The 27,937-nt window shown below is 44.4% G+C and overlaps 1 protein-coding gene across 1 annotated transcript in view; it reads left to right on the top strand.

Moving 5' to 3' along the window:
• Window positions 1-27,937, top strand: part of RAP1B (RAP1B, member of RAS oncogene family) — a 94,262-nt gene that overhangs the window by 42,639 nt on the left and 23,686 nt on the right. Inside the window, exons 2-5 of the mRNA XM_075344828.1 lie at window positions 9,322-9,409; window positions 17,459-17,527; window positions 22,749-22,805; window positions 23,088-23,228. Coding sequence (XP_075200943.1) covers window positions 9,353-9,409; window positions 17,459-17,527; window positions 22,749-22,805; window positions 23,088-23,228 — 324 coding nt within the window. The 5' untranslated portion in view covers window positions 9,322-9,352. The remainder of the gene's footprint in view (window positions 1-9,321; window positions 9,410-17,458; window positions 17,528-22,748; window positions 22,806-23,087; window positions 23,229-27,937) is intronic.

Below are 27,937 nucleotides of genomic sequence, written 5' to 3' on the forward strand. Positions count from 1 at the left end.
TGCAATATACGCAGAGACAAGCAATGGCGAAGATGGGGAGATTATTCCCTCCTCTGCACCTGTGCTCCGATCGCAAGATTGAATCACCGTTTCGTTCATGCCTGCAGCAGAGCAGGAGCCGAGGGGCATTAGCATATCACTTCTAAAGCTCTCGCATTGGGTTAGTGTAACACTTCATAGTGTAATGTTATCATACTGTACTTATTTTCCTTGTATTGAAGGGTAGGAGTGATAAGTTAATGAAATATATCACTCACTTTAAAGTCTGTTTATTTAATGTCATGTTACACAGTCTTAGCCTTTCACTGCCTCCTGCTTATGCTAGGTGTCTCCCTGTCAGCTATTACAAGCAGGAAGCTATTAGCACTGTATAAGATCGCATGATGGATTACACGTGAGATTGTGTAAACGTACAATTCTCATTACTCGCTCTGGCTTTCCTTAAGGTCCAGTCACACTAAACAACTTACGAGCGATCCCAACAACGATAGGGATCGCTGGTAAGCTGCTAGGAGGTTGCTGGTGAGATGTCACACTGCGACGCTCCAGCGATCCCACCAGCATCCTGACCTGGCAGGGATCGCTGGAGCGTGGCTACACAAGTTGCTGGTGAGCTCACCAGCAACCAGTGACCAGCCCCCAGCGCCGCGTGGAAGATGCTGCGCTTGGTAACTAAGGTAAATATCGGGTAACCAACCCGATATTTACCTTGCTTACCAGCTCACGCAGCTACACGTGCAGAGAGCAGGGAGCAGCGCACACTGAGCGCTGGCTCCCTGCTCTCCTAGTACAGCACACATCGGGTTAATTACCCGATGTGTGCTGCAGCTACATGTGCAGGGAGCAGCGCACACCGCTTAGCGCTGGCTCCCTGCTCTTCTAGCTACAGCACACATGGGGTTAATTACCCGATGTGTGCTGCAGCTAAATGTGCACAGAGCAGGGAGCAGCGCACAATGCTTAGCGCTGGCTCCTTGCTCTCCTAGTTACAGCACACATCGGGTTAATTAACCCGATGTGTCCTGCAGCTACATGTGCACAGAGCAGGAGCCGGCACTGACAGTGAAAGCGGCGGAGGCTGGTAACAAAGGTAAATATCGGGTAACCAAGGACAGGGCTTCTTGGTTACCCGATGTTTACATTGGTTACCAGCCTCCGCAGAAGCCGGCTCCTGCTGCCTGCACATTTAGTTGTTGCTGTCTTGCTGTCACACACAGCGATCTGTGCTTCACAGCGGGAGAGCAACAACTAAAAAATGGCCCAGGACATTCAGCAACAACCAACGACCTCACAGCAGGGGCCAGGTTGTTGCTGGATGTCACACACAGCAACATCGCTAGCAACGTCACAAAAGTTGTTCGTTAGCAGCGATGTTGCTTAGTGTGACGGGGCCTTTAGTGTAAAGGTACCGTCACACTAAACAACTTACCAGCGATCCCAACAACGAAACAACCTGATAGGGATCACTGGTAAGTTGCTAGGAGGTTGCTGGTGAGAGGTCACACAGTCAGACGCTCCAGCGATCCCACCAGCAACCTGACCTGGCAGGGATCGCTGGAGCATCGCAACAGGGGTTGCTGGTGAGCTGTCACCAGCAACCAGTGACCAGCCCCCAGCCAGCAGCGACGCACTGAAGCGATGCTGCGCTTGGTAACTAAGGTAAATATCGGGTAACCAACCCGATATTTACCTTGGTTACCAGCGCACGCAGCTACACGTGCAGAGAGCAGGGAGCAGCGCACACTGAGCGCTGGCTCCCTGCTCTCCTAGTTACAGCACACATCGGGTTAATTACCCGATGTGTACTGCAGCTACATGTGCAGAGAGCAGGGAGCCGCGCACACCGCTTAGCGCTGGCTCCTTTCTCTCCTAGTTACAGCACACATCGGGTTAATTACCTGGATGTGTGCTGCAGCTAAATGTGCACAGAGCAGGGAGCAGCGCACACCGCTTAGCGCTGGCTCCCTGCTCTCCTAGCTACAGTACACATTGGGTTAATTACCCGATGCTCTGCTACACATGCAAGGAGCAGGAGCCGGCACTAACAGTGAGAGCGGCGGAGGCTGGTAACGAAGGTAAATATCGGGTAACAAAGGACAGGGCTTCTTGGTTACCCGATGGTTACTGTGGTTACCAGCCTCCGCAGAAGCCGGCTCCTGCTGCCTGCACATTAGTTGTTGCTGTCTCGCTGTCACACACAGCGATCTGTGCTTCACAGCGGGACAGCAACAACTAAAAAATGGCCCAGGACATTCAGCAACAACCAACGACCTCACAGCAGGGGCCGGGTTGTTGCTGGATGTCACACACAGCAACATCGCTGCTACGTCACAAAAGTTGTTCGTTAGCAGCGATGTTGCTAGCGATGTTGCTTAGTGTGACGGGGCCTTAACTGTAGCTAATCATTGTATGGACTCACTTACTATATCACTGGAGAAATTGTTTTTACTGTCTGGGGAGACGTATGTGGACATGGCAGGCAGAGCTGGAAGATTAGAAGTGTGAGAGCTAACAGAAGGGATTTTAGAGATGTCATCATAGGAAGTCAGAGACGGACCTTTCTACACAGGCAAGCATGTAGTGGGCTGGTGGTCATATTGGGGGTAACATGGTACGGCTGCCAATAATAAGAGTCAAAACATGAGCTGCCACGGAGCTGGTATGAAAATATAATTACAATTCTATACCAAAGTGATAGCTGGATAGCCATTTTAGTAACTACATATATTGTTACATGATTAATAGACTAACCAATTCATAGGAACACGCGTGTTTTGGAACTTCCTATTTCCTAATCAGGGAGGCGCATCGTGGACGTCTTGGCCTATGTGCAGTGTTCCTCTTTTCCACATAGCCAGCTGCTTATTATACAGTCATTTTTTAGCTAGAAGCTATGAATCTGAGTAAAACAATACATATTTATATGATGACCAGGATCTGGGCATAACTGGTTCAACAGAAACTGCAGTAATTGCCTGTAATGTAGTGTTAGTAAATTGTGATGGTGTCTAAACACTCGGGGTAAGGGACGGTCAGATTGCTGGTGTCTGGCAGCTGCCTATTCCCCTCTGCCCAGAGAGAACATGCTCAGCCGTATGTGCATAGAGGGATAGCTGAGAGCCGAACTAGTGTACAGCCGACAGGTACCTCCGGTGTATGCCGACGTATAGACGTGCTTTCTGAAGTCTCTCATGTATCTCTCAGTTTGGATGTAAGAAGTCCAACGTTTTATTAGTACAGTGTTTCCCAGACTCCAGTCCTCACGGCCTCTGGTTCTCTCACCTGGGCAATACTAAGGGAATCCTGAAAACCTGATCTATTGAGGGACCTGAGGACAGGAGTTTGGGAAACCGGTGTAGTGTAGACTATTAGACCCAAAGAGGTTGTTCACTTCTTTTACATTGATGGCCTATGGTTACGGTAGGATACGTGAAACAATATCTGATCTTGCCACACCCACCGTGCTTGGTCCCGCCATTGGTAGCAGCCGGAAATACTCAGTTCCGGAGCTGCCCCGTCAACTGACAGCAACGAAGTACTGCACATCCACCTCCCATTCACATCAATGGGCAACGGTTGCCATCTGCAGACGGGGCAATTCCGGAACTGAGCATTTCCAGCCAGAAGCTGCTGCCACAAGCTGATCGGCGGGGGTGTCTGATATTATGGCTAGGCCATCAGTGTAAAAGTGGTGGCTAACCTCTTAATTCTTTCAACATTGCCAGTAATATACAATTGCACAGCCCTTTTAATTTTTTTTTAGAGTTAAAAAAAAATAAATAAATAACAATTCTAAGGGTGCGTGTTCACAATCTGTGTTTGCAGTGTTTTAGATAGTGTGTTTTCGCTGCGTCCAAAACACTATGTTGTACAGTACAAGCACAGTGGATGGATTTCTAGAAATCCCGTGCCCTCTGTGCTTGTTTTTTCCGCAGCAAACACTGACCTGCGGAGCGTCTTTCCAGACCGCAACATGTCAATTGTTTGCTGCCGATTCGTATGCGTCCTCTGTAGGGAGAACACAAGCGAGAGACCGCAGCACACTGAACCCTGATCGTGGGTACGAGCAGCTGCGGTCTCCTGCGGAGGAGACTCATGGCCCCGCAGGTCAGGACCCGCTGCGTCCAGAACTGATTGTGGGCACATACCCAAAGGCAATTTTATGTGATACATACAATTTTTAGCCTCCAGTTCTAGCTCTGAAACATATACTTACAGGTAATAAATATCTTGTTTGTGCTGAAATGGTGCTTAATTTTTATAAGAGGTGCATTAAGGTGCAAAATTACATTAAAGTAGTTCGCTGCCTGGAAAGTGTAGTGTTTTTACTTTTTTTTCAACTTTTGCACAATGCTGTCAAGCTCTCCTGTGTTTTGTGGGTAAACTTTGGGTATATGTCCCTGTGGGGTGCACTTACATAGTGCTGGGCAGCCCACCTGATCTAATATTACGGGCATGTCCAATCAGTAATCCACACATATCTGTGTAACTGACAATTCTGGGTCCACTGCTGACTCTTCCATTGCTCCCAGTGTATGACACCGGCTGCAGCACTGACGAACATCACTACAGCCAATCACTGAGCTCTGCTGCTCTGACTGGGGCTTTCAACCTATACAGACAAACCCAATGTGCTCAGTGATTGGCGTCAGCGTGACGTCAGCGCTGCAGCAAGTGTCGGACACCAGGAGCCGCAGCGGAGACTCAGCAATGGACCTGGGCAGGGTGATCAAAGGACAGTCACTGGGATTTTCTGAAAGAGACAACACCTTCAATTTACAAATCAAATATTGCTATGCCTTCATTTATCAGGTTATAATTTTGTATACATTTCATGTAGCCTCATGAATTTGATAGTTTTCTTCATAAGAAACAGGGATTTATTTATTTCTGGGGTATCATATTGTATTTACTTTTTCTTTTAATTTCTTCCTACTCTGTAAAACAAAGGCAAAGTATAATTGAAAAATGCAAATTTTTGCTCCTCAATTTCATATGTAATATTTTAGCTTTTGTCTGCCTCTAAATGTATTTATTCTGATTACATGGACACAAATCATACTGCTGTTACTTTTAATAGACTAGTATATGATCTCAAATTGATGGTTTTTTTTTAAATTTAGAGGAAATTTACCAGGTTTTCCAACATATCCTGAGAGCAGCATAATGTAGAGACAGATCCTGATTCCATTGTTGTCACTTGCTGGGCTGCTTGCTGTAGTTCTGATTTAAAATTGCTGTTTTATCAGCAAGAGATGATCACTAGAGCTCTGTATAATCCAGCCCCCCAACCATTGATTAGCAGCTTTTTGTACATGTACAATGTACCCAGAAAGCTGCCAATCAGTGATGTGGGCGGGGTTATACAGAGCTCCACATTTAGAGCATTGCTAGATCTACAGGAGATAAAACAGTGGTGGTATTAAAAATACAACATACAGCCCAGCATATTACACATCATTGGAATAGGGGTCTTTGCCCCGATATCATACCTCTCTTGATGTCATAGCAGAAACCTGTTGATTAATTCCTTTTAAAGGGAACTTGTCACCAGGAGTTTCCCTTCATAAGCTGCGGCCACCACCAGTAAGCTCTTATATACAGCATTGTAGAATACTGTTAAAGTGCCCAGACCGCTGTGTTTAATGTAAAAAGACCTTTATTATACTCACCTGGGTGGTGGTCTGGTCCGATGGGTGTCGCTGCTTGCGTGCCTCTTCTCAGTCGTGCGTGGATAACGCACCCTGTGTCATCCACAGAGGCCGTCACTGCGGTCCTGGGCAGGCGCACTTTGATCTGGCCTGCTGAGGGCAGATCCCCATATTGTAGTGTGCAGGCACTAGGAAAGGCCAAAGACCACGTGCACTACAATGGGGTTATGAAGTCACACGACCCCCGCTTCCAATCAATGCCAGCATCCTTCTCCCCTCATAATGTAAAAAAAGAGCTTTAATACTCCACTGTGGGTGGTTTGGTCCGTTGCCTCCTTTCTATCTTGTGCAGTAGCCGTCGTCCTTCCCAGCCCCGTGTGGAGGACGCGTCCTACGTCATCCACAGAGGTCTCCATTGTGCTCCTCTGCACACGAGCACGTCTCGCTGCCATGCTGAGGGCAGACAAAGTACTGTAATGTGCAGGCACGGGGGAAATGTCAAAGACCACTCACACATTTGCACTACAATGGGGTTATGAAGTCATGTGAGACCCGCTTCCAATCAGCCCCGGTATCCTTCTTCCTGCCTTCGGACCAAACGAGCAATCAACAGGAAGTAAGTGGAGATGCACCGCTCACTTCCTGTTGATTCCTCGCCTTAGGACAAAAGAGGACAAGAGTTACTGAAGCCGGCCCTGAATTGACGCAGGTCATAACACCCCGTGAGCTGTGGCTCTGCTGGAACGGCGCCAGTGCAGGAGGGGAGTATAGGCTTTATAATTTTACCTGGTGGAAACCTGTGGCATCAGAAGGGGTTAAAAACAAGCTTTTTTTATTATTTTTAACAATAGTTCTCATGCACATAAGCTTCTCTGTGTTATTTTGTTTAGCTTGGCAGCATTTAATAGATGTCATTGACATTCAGGGTGGATCTGAGAAAGGCTAATGTTGAACAAAGTTGGATCTTTCTTTTATAATGAGTAAAACTTCAAAGAATGTAAAACTGATTCCACTGTTCTTTACAACTTGTTTATTAAAGGGCTGCTATCAAATAATGGCTCATTGTTTAAATTGGGTTTTGTGTTACATACGACTTAAAAACATTGTTAATGTATGTAGTTTTTTTTGGGGGGTGGGGTTATTACTACAATCTTTATTAAAAACGGTAATCTTGGAACTTTCACACCGGCCCTTGGAGCTTTTTTAGACTCCTACGTCCGGTCCTTTTTGGGAAGAGTTTTCAGCAGGCTCCTTTTGATCAGAGGCAGGTTTACAAGGACAAGTAACAAACCCAGCTGCTAACTTATGATCCAGCAATCACAATAAGCGATGTCACAACTGACCTGCTCTCCCTCCCTTCACGAAGACCTTTGCACACGCTCATTAGATGCTTCAATACAAAAGATAGGACCTGTTCACTGCTGCTAATTTCTAGTGTTATTTCCTGCATCAGGAGGTGAGAGTAAGATAGCTCTAGTGGCCAGTGGGAAAATTGCAAGTTGTCTGTAATATGGAAAAAATATAAGAAAACACACTTAAACATAAAAACCTCATCTAAATAATATATTTTCTGTTTATATTTTCACTTTGATTTTTCTTCCCTCCTTTTTTTTCTCTAAACTTTTTTTTTAAGTTAATCTTTTTCTTTTTGCTTTCCTAATTTTCCACAACCCTTCACTACAACTCTCTCCCACCCCTCCAAAGAAAAACAACAAACATTCGCTGTCAGGGTTCAAACTCTCCAATGAAAGTAAATGGGCCCCACGGAACAAAAAGAGATACCACGTGTCATTGTAGCTTACTTTTAAATGGACACTTGAAAGTATGCTTGTTTTTTTTTTTCTTGATATGAGAAAAAAAAGGATTGTAAAAAAAGTGAAGCTGGCACGAGAGATATTTTTATCAATATTATTCCTCGGCATCCTTTGCCCATGGATTTATTAAAGGAAAAGCATCACGGTTTACAATTGGTTTTGTTGGTGGCAAAGCAATGAAGTGCTGTTATGTATTGGTTTATACTTGTTCATATGATTATTCAGAGAAAACATTTCACTTGTAAAAGGAAACTGTCAGCAAGTTTTCCTCCTCTGAACCACAGCCACCATGTTTTTTTAATATCAAATTGGCTTTCGAACAGCTTTTCTGTGCACCCCACGTCTCCGGAAATGAACTATGAACATGACCGGTGTTTTGTTCGAGCACTGAGTAGTATGATGGGCATGTCCGAACCATGCTCCGCGTCAGCCAAGCCAGTCCCTTTGCCATTGATATGGATCATGTCCATTACACTTCTATCCCACGCTGCTGGAAATCTGCTTGGCTGTGCAAGAGAGAGATTTCCAAAGCTGTCTGGATAATGTATGGGACTTCATACACATCAATCTAAGACATTAGGGGTTGCTTAAAGGAAACCTGTCACTTGGGAAAATGCTATTAACCTGCAGATATGGGGTTAATAGCGTTCTGAACCTCCCCAACGCCTACACATAAAACCCTGCTGCTGGGAGGAGATGAACCTTAATCCTCCCGGCAGCGTTCCGGTTTCAGTCTCGGGGGCAGCACCGGCGTGTGTTTAGTCACTGCTCTGTGTAAGGAGAAAAGCTGTAACCACCTATTACATTAACTGACAGTGTCCACTAATGTTGAGCGGCTGTGTGTGTTTTATGATATTGTGATCAGGAGATTGTGTATTTTGTGGCTTTTTTGTTTTTAGTTTTGCGAAGGTTGGAGTACCCATTTTAAAATATGGAACTGGTCAGCAATGTACTAATAACACTCCTCGACATGAAATTGCAATACCAGGAAGGAAGAGTCATACATTTTGGAAAGACGTGTTAATGATATGCAGATGATGTAAAAATTGAAACCATATTTTAAAAAGATCTCAATTTTTCATTGTCAAGTACCAGCGCGGAGCGCAGAAATACACACACTTCATATGCTATCAATGAGTTTTTTACTGGTTGTCTGATCAATGTTCTGCCATGGACACTCAAATCATCCAGAACTGCTGCTGGCAGCTCCCTTTGATATTGCAACCAATGAGGTACCAAATATGTTGAATAGAAGACCAGTCCGGAGACACTGTAGGCCATGGTAGCACATTGGACCACCCATGCCGCTCACAGTACGATGAGCAATATATCGCATAGCATTGTTGTGTTGAAAAGAAACTCCTGGGACACTTTGGAGAAATGCCACACCACTAGTTCCACCACCAAATGAGTGTAACGCTGAGAGGTGTAGCTGCCATACATAATTCCACCCCACATCATAATCTGTGGCGTAGGACCGGTGTGACATTCCGTCTTGAAGGACTCTCCATGGTGTTGACCACATGGTCTTCATTCCGGCTTCTTCACTCCTGAAGACCATGTGGGCAATGCATTGATGGGGCTCATTGTCAGTACTGAATAAATAGATATTCTGGAAATTTTGTTTCCAGTTTTTCATCATTTGCACATCATTACCATGTCTTTTGATCCTGTGACTTCCATAATTCCACGCCTTTTCCTCCTTGATGTTATTTCAATGTCAAAGGTGTATCCGCAGCAATCTGCCATAAATTTCTATGTCCCAGCAGAATGCAGGGTTTAGTTTCCCACAAAGTGATTCTTATGCTTCTGTAGTAATGGAACCTTATTTAATACTGTATATTTTTATTTTTAAGGGTGTGGAGTTGCTAAATCAAGGCCTGCACCATGCGTGAATATAAGCTGGTTGTCCTTGGGTCAGGTGGTGTCGGGAAGTCTGCACTGGTAAGTAGTTTTGGTTTTTTTTCGTGAAGATGACCCGGTCTTGCAGTAGGTGGTTCCTGGAACCTTTGCCCAATTATAGGGTTGTGCTTTTGAGGTCCCCTTCATTGTTTACCAGGTACAGTTTTGTGCTCTTGGCAAGGACCAAGTCTAACCAGGAATGACCTGTGACATCTCAATCAAACAAGACGCCATAAATACCAAAAGTACAAAGATGTACCTGGTAAACAATGAAGAGGACCTCAGAATCACGTCTATAGTTACCTTTATCATCTGATGTCAGTTTATTTATACCTTTCCAGGAGCTATGGGACACAATTATAGGGGGCCTCTCCAGAATTGTTTAATGGGGTATGCATTATTCGCCAACAGGAAATGTCAGGCTGTTGGGAAAGACCGATCCTCCTTAAGAGGTTACCTTCTTGGTCATAAATTTGAAGTCTAAAATCCTGCCACCTTCAGCTATACCCGTATGAACTGACAGCATATGATATGTAAATTAAACCTTATAATAAGGCAGTATTACAGCAAAACATGTCATAAGTTTTGATTTAGGAGCTTCCCCCCCTTCATTGTCAGGATCATAGGACAGGAGTGCTTAACTGGAATCTCACCAGTTTTTTCCCTTTATAAGCTGTGGCCACAAGGAGTAAACTCTTATATACAGCATTCCAGAATGCTGTATATAAAATGCCCAGGCCGCTCTGTATAACGTAAAAAACACTTATAATACTCGCCTGCGGGGTGGACGGGTCTAATGGGCGTCTCTGGTCCGGTGCCTCCTCTATCCTGTGAAGTAGCCATCCTCCTTCACAGCTTCATGTGGATGATGCGTCCTATATCATCCACACAGAGGCCTCCAACGCGCTCCTGCGCATGTGCACTTTGATTTGCCCTGCTGAGGGCAGATCAAAGCATTGTAGTGCACATTCTCTGGCCGTCTTTGACCTTTCTCTACATCTGTGCATTACAGTATTTTGCTCTGCCCTCAGCAGGGCAGAGAGAAGTATGCATGCACAGGAGCGCAATGGAGGCATGTTTGTGGATGACATAGGTCACATCATCCATGCGGAGCTGGGAAGGAGAACAGCGATGGAAGGAAGAGAGGAGGCTTCAGGCGGAGATCAGTGACGCCCATAAGATCCTTCCGCCCCCTTTTTTACACTGTACAGAGCGGCCTGGGCTCTTATATACATTATTCTAGAATGCTGTATATAAGGGCTCACTGGTGCTGGCCGCAGCTTTTAGGGCGACAGGTTCCCTTGGGTGAATTGGGATTGCACCTGAAAGGGCCCAGCATACAGGTGAACACTTTCTTGGATAGCTCGAGCTACTTGTAGGGTTCTCAGCAGCTAGGACCACTCTGATCAGTGCTTTGCGTTGCCTTCAGCTTGAAAATGTACTATGACACAACTAAAACGGAGCAGCTAAAGTAGAACATAGTATGAAAGACTGAAGAAAGCACTGAGACGTTTTGAGAAGCTGAATAACTCTACAATGGTGCAGAGCGGGTGGTGAGGATAGAAAGAATGTTGTCATTTGTTTATTGTAGTCCGCTCAGTTCCCTGTTCTTTCCTGTGTCAGATGCCTCGTGTCTGTTTGTTCTGGCACTCTGATTTATTAGTTTTCAGACTTGCATAGTGAGTTGAATGCTGATGGGGGAGGCTGTTACTGCTGCTAGGGATAGGAAATGCAATCTTCATGGCTGGGTTATTTTCTTCCAACTATAAACCTATGTTACAAAATAGCATTTAATTTTACGTCTTACATACCTGAAGTGAAACTTGACATTTGGCTCACATCTCAAATTCTGTTTTGCCTCTTTTTTTTGTGTGGTGACAATGCAGTATTCTTTGACAGTGTACTCCTATATTGCATAATGCATGCTTAACTATTGAAACACTGCTATCTGATCCTGATATCTTAGTTTGTTGCATGGCGTGAAATGAATCTGCCTATGAAATATGCTTCCTTCAAGACCAAAAAACATGGCAGGATATGATCACCTGTGCCATGGAATATTTCCTTTATGTACTGTATAGATTTAGTTGCCTTAGAGCAGGGGTGGGCAATTAAATTTCTCATGGGGCCGCATGAGAACTTGGAATCCTTTTAGAGGGCCGGACTAACATACTCAACCCAATACTGTGTATATGTATGTATGTGTGTATGTATATGTGCGTATGTATATGTGTGTATGTATGTATGTATATATATATATATATATATATATATGTATGTGTATGTATATGTATGTGTGTATATATATATATATATATATATATATATATATATATATATATATATATATTTATATTATATTATATTATATATATATATATATATATATATATATATATATATATATATATATATAATATACACTACATCACTATATACTACCCCTGTAATGCACTACAGCACTATATACTGCCCCTGTAATGCACTACAGCACTATATACTGCCCCTGTAAAACTACATTACATTCCCATATACTACATCACTACACCCAAATATTACACCAGTTACCCCTTGCCCAGGTCTGCCTTAGAGGACCTGTACTTTCAACAAACCTTACATAAATCAATAGCACAGGCGTTTCTAAGAACGTTTGTAATATATCTTATTAGAGATACAGTATTTGCTTCCTTCTCCATTTATCCAATTTCTTTTTCTCCTCTCATCCATGATATTCCAGCTTTAGGCCATCCTGTGCAGACAAGACAGACAGACTGCTTCATGTGACAGCTTATTGTAATTTATGGAGGCAAAACCCAAAAACATTGTGCAGAGCTTTCTATTGAGAGTAAGGCTATGTGCGCACGTGTGCGTATTACATGCAGTTACGCAGCAATCGCTGCGTTCTAAGAAGTGACATGTCACTTCTTTCGTGCATTCTGCATGCTGTCTATAGGGAGAGGCAGCATGCAGAGCGCACGAATCTGCCGGCACCATGCGCTTCAGAACGGAGCTTTTCAGCTGCACTCTGAAGCGCACATTTTCGGTGCGGTGCAGAGCACACACGTGCGCACATAGCCTTACTGAGGAAGTATTGGTGAAATGCAGGTTACAAGTCAGTGTTGTTCTTCATACATAATTCTGAAAAGTTACTTGAAAGTATGGCCACCCTTTAATCAGGCTGCAATCTTTATTCCTACATTCATTTTCAGACGGCCTGATATACTTCCTGCTCCAAGTATAAGCTATTTTTCATTTGGGTGAACCAGTGTTAATGTAAGCTGTGTCTCCTGGAGGTCACTGTCTTCATTAGCTTTTATCTATCAGTACAGTTTACAGTAGCCCAGAGCCGTCTGCTCGCCATAAGCAGCAGCCAGCTATGTAGAGGAGGTACTTAGAATCTATCGCAACAAAATGGTAGGACATTTTAATGAGTCATATGCAGAAATGTGCTTAATTTTGCTTTTAGGAAGTAAAGCTATAATTAGAAACTAGTGCAAAGGGGCCTTGTAAAACTGCAGGGTCAGCAAACGAAAATGGATTGTTGAGCCCTGCAGCTTTACGGTTTAGTTGTTCCCTGGTGGCCACCATGTCTCCTCCACGTCAAGCACAGAGACCATTAACGCCTTGGTGACATCTGCCATACATTTACAGTGCTGGAGCTGTACACTTGCCATGCATAGCATTGTAAGTGTAAGGCACAAGAATGGTGAAGCTTCTGCACTCATTACTCACAGGGGCGGCCACCTACATATTACTATCCACCCCACAGGTGCAACAACCAATAGTGATGTTGCATCTGTGCCGTTAGACAGGCAGAGCAATAGATAAATGCTTGAGGGCATTCCAAGCCACGCTTAGAGGTGGTCCGAAACTAAAAATGTACTTTTTTTTTCTTTTGTTATGTATGTATGTATGTATACACATGCATGCATAAAAAAAATGTGTGTGTGTATATATATATATATATATATATATATATATATATATATATATATATATATATATATATATATATATATATATATATATATATATATATATATATATATATATATATATATATATATATATATATATATATATATATATACAGACTAGTACAGAGGGAAGAGGGCCCTTGCAGGCTTGCATTATATACATTCAATATAATTATATATACACACACACTCTCTATTTTTCTCATTGAAGGCTCTTTGTTGGAAAATCCAAGTGTGTTCTGAGATAGTCATGAAGCCATCACCAAGTGGTAGAAACATTTTGTGAATGGCGACTATTCTTCCTACAGTGCGCACTGACAGTGCACTCTGTTGCTTGCTCATTACTTCTCATAAGAGTCGGCGAGGGAGCGCACTGTTACTGTGCATTTTGCACAGTAACGTGAATCTACTGCGCATACGTCCAAAAAAAACCAAACCTACAGATAGGGAATTTAGATTGTGAGCCCCAATGGAGACAGTGTTCCTGGTGTATGTGAAGCGCTGCAGAATATGTTAGCGCTATATAAAAAATAAAAAAAAGATGGACAACCAATGCATGCTCATCAGAGCAGGGACCAGACCAGCCCCAAAAATGGAGGTCACTGATGATGCTGCTTTTTAGAGAGGGGGCAGAGGCTACAGCAGTGACCGCAGCCTCTGCCCCCTGACACTTTGACTATCCCAGAATGCAGTGGTAGTTTTGGGTCACCCCCTTAAGGGTAAAGGGCGTAGCATACTGTGATTATTTGCAGTCCAATCTGAATGTTTGTTTTCAGTGAGGGTTTTAATTATTAGCTTGTATTCATTATCTTAATTGTAAAGTGCTGCAGTATGTTTGGCACTATATAAAGAGATTATTCTTAGGCTAGTTTCACACTACGTCTTTTTAACATCCGCTGAAAACGTTTTTTTAGCGGAAGTACGGATCCTGCTTTTACAGCAAATAACGTATGCAAACGCATCTGTTATTTTGCAGGATCCTGCACTGGATGTTTAGGGGCGGGCACTGGAGTCATGTGATCGGGAGTGAGGGGAACTAGACTGGGAGGAGGCTTCTGACAGCTGCAGACGCTGGTAACCAAGGTAAACATCGGCCTTGGATACCCGATATTTATCTTGGTTACGAGTGTCTGCAGCTGCTAGGAGCCGGGCTGCCTGCACGCGTAACCAACGTAAACATCGGGTAACTAAGAGAAGTGGTTACGCGATATTTACCTTGGTTACGAGTGTCCGCAGCTCTCAGGTGGGAGAGAGAGGAAGGGGGAAAGACAGAGATAGAGAGAGGGGGTGAGGGACGGAGTAGAGAGATAGACAGATCACTCGAGACTGGTTCTGGGCATGCTCAGTACTTTCTGGGCATGCTCAGTACAAAAGCAGGATCCTGTCTATCAGCACGCCAGCGTTCACCTGCATTTGCGTGCGTTATAGTCAGGATCCAGCAATTTGCAGTATTTGGACGGAGCTCAAAAACGCTACAAGTAGCGTTTTTGAAACATGTTAAAAAACTGCAAGTCACTGGATCCTCACTATAACGCAGGCAAACGCAGGTGAACGGATGTTAACGCGAGTCCATTGCAAATGCATTGAAATGAAAACGCATTTGCACTGGATCCGCTTGTCCGCTAAAATAACGTTAAGGACGGATGTTAAAAAGACGTAGTGTGAAACCAGCCTTACCAGTATGGGGATGACGTGGAGTGCGGCAGATGTACAAACACGGTCCATCCGCACTATTTGCCCATATTCACCAGATCACTACTTTCATTTTCTCTCCTGTACCTGGAGAAAGTGTGAACGGTCACCTGATTTGTTTTTCACACTACATTAACATAAAGCATCTTTTTCTTTTTTTCTTTTTTTTTTTTTTTTTTTTTTGCGAGAACATTGCTTTACATCTTCAACATTCACTTTTCTTGAAGGGCTTAAAAAGAATCAGAAAATTGTCCGGCACTTATAGGCAGTGTATTGTGGCTCCACCCATTCATTGCAATTGAATTGTACTCCCATCATACCCAGCCGAGACGCCATTGTGATATTTGAGTTCTCCGATGTCAGTAAACCCATGCGGCATGTACTCCTCTGTGGTGGAGACCTGGATATCTAGATGACCTGCATTAGGACGGCACGGTAAACGGTGTGCTGTGTTCTATACCCATGGGGTGTCTCCCTGGCTGATGCTGACGAGAGGGATCAATAAGTGTCTATTGCCTGTTCCGCCTCCACTGCTAATGGGCAGAGGCAGATGTTACACTGCTTTTTCCAGAGACATTTAGATAAGCTTAGAACAGTATGTGACACCATTAATGGGAGAAGTGAGCGTTCTTGTGTACTTTATCTGTTTGTACTAGTCTCCAAGGCTTCCTGGTGTGCGTTCAATGGACGGGAAAGTCAGGCTATTGGATAGCGCAAGACTATGACTCTTTATAATGGCACATATATGACTTGGCACATCTGTCCGCTTCATGCAACTCTGTAACATGTAATAGCAGATTACAAAGAACAGTGCATGTCAGAGGGATACGGCTTCATATTGCAGATTGACTTCATTTACCAATGCTCATCAAGCCCAATGTGACCACGGTGGCAAATGATTCCATAGTGTAACTAACATGCTTTGTGAAATGGAGCATACTGGTTATATCCTTAAAGAATTAAACTACATTGCATTATATCAAACCACTATTAAAGGGAACCTGTCAGTTCCCCTATACCCTCCAACCCAGCAGCATTGATACCTGTATGCCCAAACTCCCTCCCTAACCATCCTTGTATAACGCTATTAACTAATATGAATGTTTTAAAAAAGAAAGTATAAACCTCAGTCCCCATGCTTATCAGGCCCTAGACTAGTGGCAGGGTGTTATTTCTCCTGACTAGTCGCAGATGTATTAGTTCTCACTGCAGTCTTGCAGCGCTGGGGTCCTGGGTTCAAATCCCACCAAGGACAACATCTGCAAGGAGTTTGTATGTTCTCCCCGTGTTTGCGTGGGTTTCCTCCGGGTACTCCGGTTTCCACCGTCACTCCAAAGACCTACAGATAAGGACTCTAGATTGTGCGCTCCAATGGGGACAGTGATGCCAATGTATGTAAAGCGCTGTGGAATTAATAGAGCTATATAAATGAGGATAGAGAGGGGGGAGATATAGAGAGAGAGATATATATTTTTCACCAGACTAATCTTCCCTTTTTCCATGTTATTGCCCCTGGGGGTGTGATTTGCATGAGTTGACGTCACCGCAGCTCTTGAATCTCGCGCATGCGCACGGCTCCTTTTGGCCCTGTCCGTGCGCCTCAAGCAGTGTGGACACTTTCCAGCTTCATTAATTTCTACAGACAGGTGCACGAGTCATCTCCTGAACTTGCTGTTCATGCACAGCGAGCCTAGTGATGTCGGGAACCTTACACTCTGCTTCTGAGGAGCACTGACACAGCTGAAATGAGCCGTGTGCATGTGCAAGATTTCCAGGAGCTGGCGGTGATGAGGCTAACTGAAATCGTGTTATCATGCCCACAGGGACGATAACACGGAAAGAGGGCCGATCAGACTGTTGAAAGGACTGATACTACTAATTAGCATTGGGACAGTGAGGTTTATATCGTTTCTTAAACATTCATATTAGTAAATAGCATTATACAGGGCTGGTTAGGGAGGGAATTTGGGCATACAGCTATCAATACTGCTGGGTTTTAGGGCAGACGGGACCTGACATTCCCTTTTTAAAGGGGTTGTAAATGATTTCACAGACATGGTTGCTGTCCTTTGAAAACAGTGCCTCACCTATCCGTAGGTTATATGTGGTATTGCAGCCAGTCACCCTTCATTTCAGGAGAGCTGAGATACCAAACAACCTGTGGAAAGTTGTGGGGGGGGGTCGTCTTTTAGAAGGCAGGTATGCTTTTCCAACCCTTTTAATACTGGGGCTTGCTTTATTTCCAGTCCAGTCTCATCGATCCCTACGTTATCAGAGGGTGATGCATGCGAGCATCGTTATCAAAACTGACACAATCACATGATTAGAATGTTTAATATAATTTCTGACGCTTTTCCGCCTAATTTTCTTCTCTCATTTTTCATATTTTCCATTAATAAACATTTTTTGGTATTTTCAACAGACCGTCCAGTTCGTCCAAGGAATTTTTGTTGAAAAATATGATCCCACAATAGAAGACTCCTACAGAAAGGTTGGTAATGATGATGGCCATATCTTGTGCTATACATAAACTGACCAGGGAATCTGAAGACGCAAGTTGTCCATTTGCAAGTGTGCAAAGTGTTTTACTAATGTCCAAAATCTTCACCATACCTGCTGTCCATGGTGTCTGATTAATAGCGCCTGAGATAATGCTGCTTTATTGGAAGCTTTTAGGTTTGCTTAAATAACAAGGACCGTACTTTGTTTTATAAGACGCACCCCAAATTTAGAGGATGGAAATTGGGAAAAATAGTTTTTAATGTTAAAATGAGGGTCATTCTTACAATCCTAGTGCGTCTTATAATATCTCACCAGGGGGGAGCTGAGGTCACAGAAGGCAGGGTCAGCAATGCTGTGGGCTTGGAGAAAGGGGTGTTGCGGCTCAGGACGGTCAGTGGACGGAGGGTTGGTGATACTGTCGGCTTGGGGGTGTTACGGCAGCAGGCACCTTTGACCTGCCGGTGGACTATGGGCTCCATTGAATTGCCCACGGTTGACCAGATTGACTTCAAGAAAACGGCCGTGGAATCTGCGCATGCGTAGATAGAACTCCATGGCCATTTTCTTGAAGTCCACCGCGTCAACCACGGGTGATTCAATGGAGCCCACTGTCAGATCAATGGCACCAGCCGCATCACCGACCCTCCGTCCTGTGACCCTCCTGAGCCGCTCCACTGCAGTGATACCCCCCTCCTCTGAGCACTCAGTATCGCTGACCCTGCCTCCTGTAACCCTGCTCCACCACCGCCACTCTAGTAAGACACCCCCCCCCCCCCATTTTACCCCCATTTTTTTTGGGCGGAGGTGTGTCTTATAATCTGGAAAATATGGTAAGTTTTTCCCAATAGAGACAATTGTGGAATATCCCCCTAAATATACCAGTCCACTTTCTTTCTAGCCCATGAGTTATATCATTTTTCTTCTTTTTTTTTTTTAACAACATGTAGGTTTATTGTAATATTTTAGTATATATACAATTTAGGAAGGATTAGCGCATCATTTTTTGTTTTTCATTCAAGCTCCGCTGCACAAATATGCACTAAAAGTCTGGAAACGATATTGTCAGCAGTTCCTGCAGAGCATTGCGATGGCCTTCCATCGCCTGCAGCTTTGGAGGGACAGCATTTGCACATCATTCTGACTGCAAGTGACATTTTATTCTTCCTCAATAGAAATGTTGCTGGACATCAGACAGGCAGAAGTGGGCTTATGTAAGAATAAACAGTACCTTAAAAAAATGCTACGATAGTGTGATTACGATTAGCCTTCCTTAATTGCAGAAGAGGGATTTTTCGGCTCTTGATTGAGTTTCTACGGATAAATAACTACAGTTGTGTCATTTTGCATTTTTCTCATATAAAATTCACACACCTTTTATCCATAAAAGTTTTCTGGAGACAATTAAATATTACCAGTTTGCGTGTAAAATGCTTTAGGGCAGTTTTTGGAGGCGTTTGTTTCTCTAAAGCTGTTTTGAATCATTTTCAAAGAATTTTTGAAGTTTTTTTTTTTTTGTTTTTTTTTTTACCATGTTTTGATTGGCAAATAACTAAGATTCGCATTCTTTTGTGTTTGTTTTTTTTTTTTTTTTAAACAATTTTTCAGGAACCTGTGCCAAAATACCCCAAAAAAATAAATCTCTACATGTACCGCCCCTGCAGCAGTCGAACTGATCGGATCCGGGGTCGCTGTGGCTCAAGGGTCTCTGGACCCCGGGGGCTTGCGGCCACTCCGAAGTGTAAAGGGGGAATATTTACAAGGGAGAGTTTGTGACGCCACCCGTGGTTCGCGGTAAGGGGAGTACCGCCGCTGCTGATGGATGGGTGTACCCGGGGGAGATGGAGCAGGGCAACCAGATGGTGTTCCCTCCACGGGTAGGGGAGACCCTGGGACTCTGGAGCATAGGTGGAGGATGGCGTGGTGCGAGCAGGCAGGATGCAGGGAGGGCAGCGTACTCACTCAGGCTGTGTGGATGTTGGTGCAACCATTAAGCAGACTCTGACACAGAAGTAAATCAAGTCTCTGGGTGCCGCTGCCACTCTGGGGAGCTCGTCCGGGAATCCGTCGCCGCTGCTATTGTTGGTGATCTGGAGCCTGCTTCCATGCACATTTAGATAATGTTTGAGTGACTCCCTCGGCTTGAAGCTGTCGGGGTCCCGCTACCTATATTTAAATAGGGGAGCTGTGCTCTCGATGGCTGACACTTGGAATTTCTGTAGGCTGCATAAGCTGGAAAGCCCTATCCCCCTCCTTGTGTTGGTGCCTTCCATCTCTGAGCTCTTGGGGAAAGCTCATAAAGAGACTATTCTCCACAGGTTAATTATCAGGTTGCGTGAAGCTACTCCCTGATCTAGGGTCCTGTACCCCGCCGTGCTCTGTACCGGTCCGGTTACTGGACTTTCCGGTGCCGAGCGTTCTCCAAAACGAAGTCTGGGCACCCTTCTCCAATACCCTGCGACCGGGTCTCCGACTACTCTGGTCCCAGACCACTGTCTGCGGCCCAACCAAGGTCACACAGGGAGCTACAACTCCCTCAGCTCCTCACGCTCTGTGGGCTACTCTAAGACTTGCTGTGTCCCTCACACCAGTCTGCTTGACCCCTAGGCGGGTGGCCGTTTTCCAACTAGACCACCCACTGGTGTGCCTGACAGGGTGTGCTGGGAAGTGTGGCTAGGATTTGAGTGCTGATGGGAGCAATACCAGTGTGTAGGAACCCAGAACCATGGAGGGTGAGTTCTGCACCATAAGAGACAGGGGTGCAGTTCCCTGTGACACCCTGATAAGGTCCGGGGCGTAACCTACATACCGTCTGCAATGTTGTAAATGATCTATGTATAGCTTCAAGCTGGCTTTCCTAGTACCCATATCACAAATAAAATGTGCTATTTGGCTGCTAGGAGAGCTGAAGCAGTAAGCCAGATACATATGCAACGATTTATCAAAGTGTTTAAGCCAGAGTTCTTGCATAAAACATTTTTAAGCAGTCGCTAAATTTATGCTCCCCTCAAAGTTCCCCAATAATGCTGCTATTTTTGGCATTTGTCCTATACAAATCCTCCAAAATGTGCAGAACTGGACATTGTGATACCTGCCCGCCAAATGACTCAATTGTCATAAAACTTGGTCCACTGCCCCATGACAGTAACCTTTCTGGTGAGGTGCACTGATCAGTGGTAAGATGCCCCTTATTCCTTAAGTAGCATGCCCTTTACTACATGTGTATCACAAGTCTTGATGAATCAGGCCCATAGTATCTGAGTTTAGCGTATTTATGAGCCGAGTGCTTCATATTCTTACAGCACATCTTCTGCCATTTTGACCTGCAAGGAGTAAGGACATGGGGCTGTGATATGGTTGTCGTACACAAGGCATTTTATTAAGCAGACAGGTCCATTTTATACGTCACGTTTTCCCATGTCACTATCCTGAAGGCATCCAGTCTTCACAATAGGAGAACACCTCTTATTTTATAGAGATTACTGCTAAGCATTGAACATAGGTAACGCTTAATAGATATCTTATGATTACTCAATAGAGGATAGAAGATCGTGACAGTTCACTTCCTTTCCCTCTCTGCGCAGTGACCTCTGCACGGGTCACAAAGCTTGCCTGCAGTACTTGTATAAGTCACTAGGTCTTTTTCTGATTGAGACATGTCTGTGTGGTTTATGTAAAGCAAATCTTAGGCATTGCTGTGCACTACAGGTCAAAGCGACAATTTAGGATAAATTGCTGTCCTATAGCCACATACTGAAAATAATTTAGAAATTCACAAAATAAAAACATCTAAAATATTTATTGAATCTTTTTTTTTCGAATTTGGGGGAAATAAAAGTTCCTTTTAAAAATTTTTGTGACGGATTTGATCTGAGACTACTCAAATGGCTATTCCTATAAGTGGGGTTTCAACCTCTCAGGACTCCCACAATCAAGGTCACTAATATGACCCCTCCCAAGCGGTCTATATGGGAATGTAGGTCATAGGAAGCTAAATAAAAAACTGTATCTGCCATCTCATGTCTTATTCCAGAAATCCACATTTTTCTATGCAAATTATGTTAAGATCTATGGGATGGGCCCGACTCTGTTCTGAATGAGAATCTGCCTCCAGAGTCTATTTGAAATGATAGTGGAAGTTATCAGTGTGAGACATAAAATGACTGAGTCTGCTCTCTTCATCTACATGTCTCACACTTGTAACACATCCATTCATTTATAATAAGCAGAATCTCAGTGAGATCTGTGTCCGCTAGAGTTGAGTTGAGCGAGTACTCCTAATGAATACGGTCTATTACTCGTGTATTCGTTCCGAATGCAAGTCAATGGGGAATGCTCCCAAAGTAACGAGTAACCCGAATGCCATACTATTCATGCGAGTATCGAATAGTGCGGAATTCAGGTTACTCATTACATTGCGAATATTCCCCATCTACTTGCATTCGGAATGAATACGCGAGTATTGGACAGTATTCATTAGGAGTATAGTGAGTACGAATACTTCGGTACTCGCTCAACTCTAGTGTCTGCTACATAGATCTTGGCATACTATTTATATATTGAGAAAAATGTGGATTTCTCTGGAATATGTCAGATCGCAGGTATCATTTTATTCAGCTTCCTTTGACCTACATTCCCATATTGACTGCTTAGGAGGATTGATCTTACTGACAGATTCCCTTTTAAAGTAATTGCGCCCTTTAATATAGATTATTTATTTTGTTAGATCACCGAAAACACAACTTGTTTTTGATCAGATTAGTTTAAAAAGACGTCTTGTGGCTAGAAATGACCGGTAAATAATTATTGCTGATCTTTTGATTCTTTCTCTGAACCTCGACCCAATGTGTCCAGTGCCAGTGAGAAGAAGCACATGGACACATTAAGTGGAGGTCCTGAGAGAGAATCAGCTAAGCCCAGAACAAGTATGTAGCAGAAACATTTAGGAAATTCTTAATTTTAGATGATTTAATAATTGTGTATGAATTGGACAACCTTTTTATTTATTTTTTTTTTTTTTTTTTTTGCTTCCATCCATATATTCAGTAAATGACCCTGTACAGAACTGCTTTGGATGTAAATAGTAAGATGTAATGTACTACTTTTGTCTATAGTCCTCTTTATTATATTGCATATATCTATACATACTAACCCATAGACACTGTGTTTTATCTTCATTATTGGTTTACGTGCATTTCTTTTTCTTTTTACAGCAAGTTGAAGTTGATGGTCAACAATGTATGCTCGAAATTTTAGACACGGCAGGAACGGTATGTTTAGTGTGTCTCATGTATAGTTATGTGAGGGGTCACTAATATGTCACAATCCTCTGTTCAATCCTAACCTGTCCGTGCCGCCATGCAAAGTTTACTCTTTACAATACCTGACTGAGCATTGACATTTTGTGGCGTTCTGTTTGCCACCTATAAAAGCTCTTTGGCGGCACACTGGACTAGATAAACGTGCTGGTTAGTATATGATGGGTATATAAAATGCTGGCGTTCATCAGACTGTAGTGACCTGCAGTGCATTATTTTATTTCTTTTACACAGGAACAATTCACAGCAATGAGGGACCTTTATATGAAGAATGGACAAGGCTTTGCATTAGTGTACTCCATAACTGCACAGTCTACATTTAATGATCTACAGGACCTCAGAGAACAGATCCTCAGAGTCAAAGACACTGATGATGTAAGTTTTCTGCTGTTGACATTTAGCCTAAGTATCAATATTCTGCATATGTTAGTATGTTTGCCTAAAACCAAATGTCGCGGGCGGGAAGGGGACGCTGCGCTCACCCACTGCTCGGGTCCGGCTGCTGCTTCGCTTGCTGCTCAGTGGTGGCTCGAGCGGTGGGCCGGATCCCGGGGACTCGAGTGGCGCTCCTCGCCCGTGAGTGAAAAGGGGAATGGTTTTGGGGATTTATTGTCCGTGACGCCACCCACTTTTGTGGTGAGGTTGTGACACCACCGCTGCTCTGGACGGGGATCCCGGGAGCGATGACAGGGAGCAGCTTGGATGTTGTTTTTCCCCTCCGTGGGTAGGGGGGTTGGTTGTCCCGGGGCCCGGTGAGGGAGGGATGGCAGGCGGGTTACGGGGCCTGGTGAGGTGCAGGGTCACGGGGCAGTGCAGTGCCGCACGGCACGGTGGTACTCACTCAGCCAATGATGAATGCAAAGTCTCCGGTAAAACAAACTGCTGGATGGACGGGTCCCACAGACGGCTGCGGTAGCTCTCCCGGTAGGTTGGTGGTGACTGCCTTTCCCTGCACCTGTGTTGTGTTCACGGTTCCAGTGGCTTCCCACCGGTAACCCGCTCCCCAGCTTGGATGGATGCTGAGGGGAGCCCCTTTTGCCCGCAGGCTCTGGCCCTGGGAACTGTAGCCTTGGCGGTGACTGTATTTCCCTTCACGGTTTGAGCGGTTGCCTTCAATCGGGTCTTGACTGCTGGGAAACCCCGGAGGTTCCCTTCGCTAACGGATTTGACCGGTTTTCCGGCGACTCCTAGCCTGGTCGGGGTCCGTAAGCCCTACCGAATGGTGCTGGCTTCTCTTCGCTCCCCGATCCGATACCGGCGGGCCATTGCCCGTCCCCGGTCCTTACGGTTCACTTCAATCAGCCTCTCCTGCAGACGGTCACCACCGTCTGCCAACCTTGCTGTATGTGCCCGGGCCACACACCCGGACACGGTCAGTCTCCTCTACTACCACTTCACTCTCCAAAACTGATCTCTGACTTCCCTTCCTTTACCCGACTCCAGGACTGTGAACTCCTCGGTGGGCGGGGCCAACCGCCTGGCCCACCCCCTGGTGTGGACATCAGCCCCTGGAGGAAGGCAACAAGGATTTGTGTTTTGACCTTGATGTGCCTAGCCGGGGTGTGGGGTGTGTTGTAGTACCTGTGACGTCCTGGCTTGTCCAGGGCGCCACACAAACACATTGCATAGAAAGTTGTTTTCACTCACCATAACTTTTTTAGTGCGCATCCAGAATAAGCTAACAATGATCAGGTTCCTTCATGTAGAATACTCACCATTTTCATTCTTTGCTTCGGGAAGGCTTTAAATCCGAAAAGATAAGTCAGCATTTAGTGTCATTTTACTTAATGTGATCATATGCCCTCTTACAGCATCCTATAGCAAAACCCTTAATTTATCACTTTGGTGTCTTTTAGACAGTCTCCAAAATATACTAGAGTAGATATTTTCCTAGTTCCTTCCTTTAACCAAAATCATTTTTTTTTCTTTCTGGTTCTGATAGTGAAGACCTCAACCATGAAATTATATTCTTGGTTGAAACTATATTGTTGCTACATTATTGCATATGGAGGGCTACGTGGGGCCCATTATTCTGTGTGGAAGTCTGTTAGGCCCATTATTGTGTGGAAGGCTATGTGGGGCCCATTATTCTGTATGAGGGGCTCATTCTATATGGTGGGCTGTTAGGGGCCCATTATTCCATCTGGAGGGCTATGTGGGGCCCATTCTATATGAAGGGCTACGTGGGGCCCATTATTCTGTATGGAGGGATATGTGGGGCCCATTATTCTGTATGGAGGGCTATGTGGGGCCCATTATTCTGTATGGAGGGCTATATGGGGCACATTCTATATGAAGGGCTACGTGGGGCCCATTATTCTGTATGGAGGGCTATATGGGGCACATTCTATATGAAGGGCTACGTGGGGCCCATTATTCTGTATGGAGGGATATGTGGGGCCCATTCTGTATGGTGCAGTTTCACCACACAGCTCAGCATCGCTCCTTCTTCCGGCACTCTGCAGTTAAGGAGAGAGCGTGAGAGATGCTGGGCTGTGACTAGCGGTTAAATGCTGCCCGCAGCCCAGTCACTCAGGGAGCCCACATAGGTCATGTTGGGTCAACTGGAAGTTGATGTGACCTCATCGGATCTCAACGGTCACGAAGCCTGGGGATGGGAATTGGCGAGACACCATTGACTACGCAAGCTATTTGATAAAAGCCGCCTTTATGAGCTTTACATCGATGGGCCACTATTGCTGAGTAGTGAACCACTTCTTTAGGATTAATTTTGAGAACCAATAGCTTTTCTTCTGACTTTAGGGTCAGCATGGAATATAAATAATGGCAAACAACTATTAGAATGACTTGACACTTGGGTCAAAGAAGCTTAAAAAGGGCTTGTCAGTTGCTAAAAACAAATCTGTTAAATACTTAGTAAAAATCCTCAAGGTATTTCTGCTGCTTTTTTTCTGTTTTGTGCTGCACCATTTCTTTGGGGAGATATTCGCATTTGTTGCTTTTGGCCCACAGCATGCAATATTCCTGCTTGCAGTCATGTGGGCGTTTCCCTAGACTCTTCTCTGGCAGCGTGCACTTTCACCCCTCTCAGACGCTGCCAATCACAATGTAGCAGTCTCAGACGGTGCTGAGCTCTGATTGGCGGGGAGGGGTGAATGTGCTTACCCCCAGGGAAACGCCCAGCAGAACTGCATGCAGAAATTTTACATGCTGCGAGCCAAACGCATCAAATGTGAATATCTCAGCAATAAAGTGGTGCATCACAAAAAAAAAATTTTCAGGATATTTAACTAATTTTTTTCAGCAAGTGACAAATACTCTTTAAATATAGTGTAAACCATGCACCATTGTAAAGTAAACAGATTTTGGTTCTCAGTTGCTTTTTATAACTTATTTTGGGTTATTTGTTGGTTTTGTCACCTTGGTTATTACATTATAACAAGCTAAAGGTGGGGTTATCGGAGTACCACCAGAAATCAGCATGACCTTCATATCTCTTGTACAATTGCAGATCATGTACAATGTTTCATCTAGATATCTGCATAGTTTCCCCTGCAGGATAATTTTTGCTAGGTTTGCATATAAATGTCACATTGTTTTAATTCGTCTTCAGTAATATTCAGCAAGGACTTTTGGCTATGACCTATTTGACAAAAGATTGGCTTGATGGATCCGTCCCTCGCTGCCCGGCACGCTGTTCTTCACAGTCAGCAGTCAGATGCAGATCTCACATGTTCCTCAGCGCTGTGTGGGAGGAACGCTTTATTTTTTTTCTCCATAGTGATGAGCTTTACCTCTTCACTGTTGTATTTAAGCTTTATTTAGTACAGTGAAGCACTTAAGTAATTTCCACTTCACTGCTCACTCTTTGATAAGAGTTAATTCTCACAGAAAGCCCCTGGAATATCAGAGTGCAGCAATAGAGCACATAATTCTGTTTACATTAAACAGGAGGCAGCGTGTCTGCTTCACGTCATAGTCTTCAGGCCATATTGCTAGTGCAGTCGTATTGTAGACTGCTGCAGCGTCGTCATCCATAGATAATAATGTAGGATCGGTCCTGGGCGAGCTATCCAGAGTGTTCAGAGTGCTCCGGTAGGAGCTGACACAAATTTCTACTGTGTGGGTAACAGTCAGGTAGGTTTGTATTATTGCGTTAATGAAGACAAATATGTTTAGTCTCACAAGAAACCTAAATAAACCAGTAAGGGATGATTTCTTCTAAATGGGCAGTTTGAGTAGTGTCACCACATCCTTTCTTTGTGCATAGAGCATTTAGGCAGCGCTGTTCCTGTAAATGCAGTTTCGTTTCCTGTATTGTTAAATCTACATATTATCACACAGAGTAAAAACTAATCTATTAATAAATGTTGATTGTTGAGAAAAGTTGGTGTTATGTGAACACTCTTCTGCAGAGAGTACAGGACTTTTGTCACAACTTTCTATATCGTTGCTGTGTATGAGAGTAGCTATGCTAAAGTGGATGACCTGCCAACATCATATACTTCCAAATACTGTAAAAAGGCCAACAGGCAATGTAAAGGGGACTAAAAAAAAAACAGCAATGGGTAATCTCATGTCCCCGAGACCACACTTATATAAACAATGATTCCTCTTTATATAAAGGCCCCATCACACTAAGCAACATCGCTAGCAACATCGCTGCTAACGAACAACTTTTGTGACGTTGCCAGCGATGTTGCTGTGTGTGACATCCAGCAACAACCTGGTCCCTGCTGTGAGGTCGTTGGTTGTTGCTGAATGTCCTGGGCCATTTTTTAGTTATTGCTGTCCCGCTGTGAAGCACAGATCGCTGTGTGTGACAGCGAGACAGCAACAACTAAATGTGCAGGCAGCAGGAGCCGGCTTCTGCGGAGGCTGGTAACCAATGTAAACATCGGGTAACCAAGAAGCCCTGTCCTTGGTTACCCGATATTTACCTTTGTTACCAGCCTCCGCCCTCTCACTGTCAGTGCCGGCTCCTGCTCTGTGCACATGTAGCTGCAGGACACATCGGGCTAATTAACCCAATGTGTGCTGTAAATAGGAGAGCAGGGAGCCAGCGCTAAGCATTGTGCGCTGCTCCCTGCTCTGTGCACATTTAGCTGCAGCACACATCGGGT

This window comes from Anomaloglossus baeobatrachus, chromosome 4 (genome assembly GCF_048569485.1).
Source record: "Anomaloglossus baeobatrachus isolate aAnoBae1 chromosome 4, aAnoBae1.hap1, whole genome shotgun sequence".
Classification (NCBI taxonomy): Eukaryota; Metazoa; Chordata; class Amphibia; order Anura; family Aromobatidae; genus Anomaloglossus; species Anomaloglossus baeobatrachus.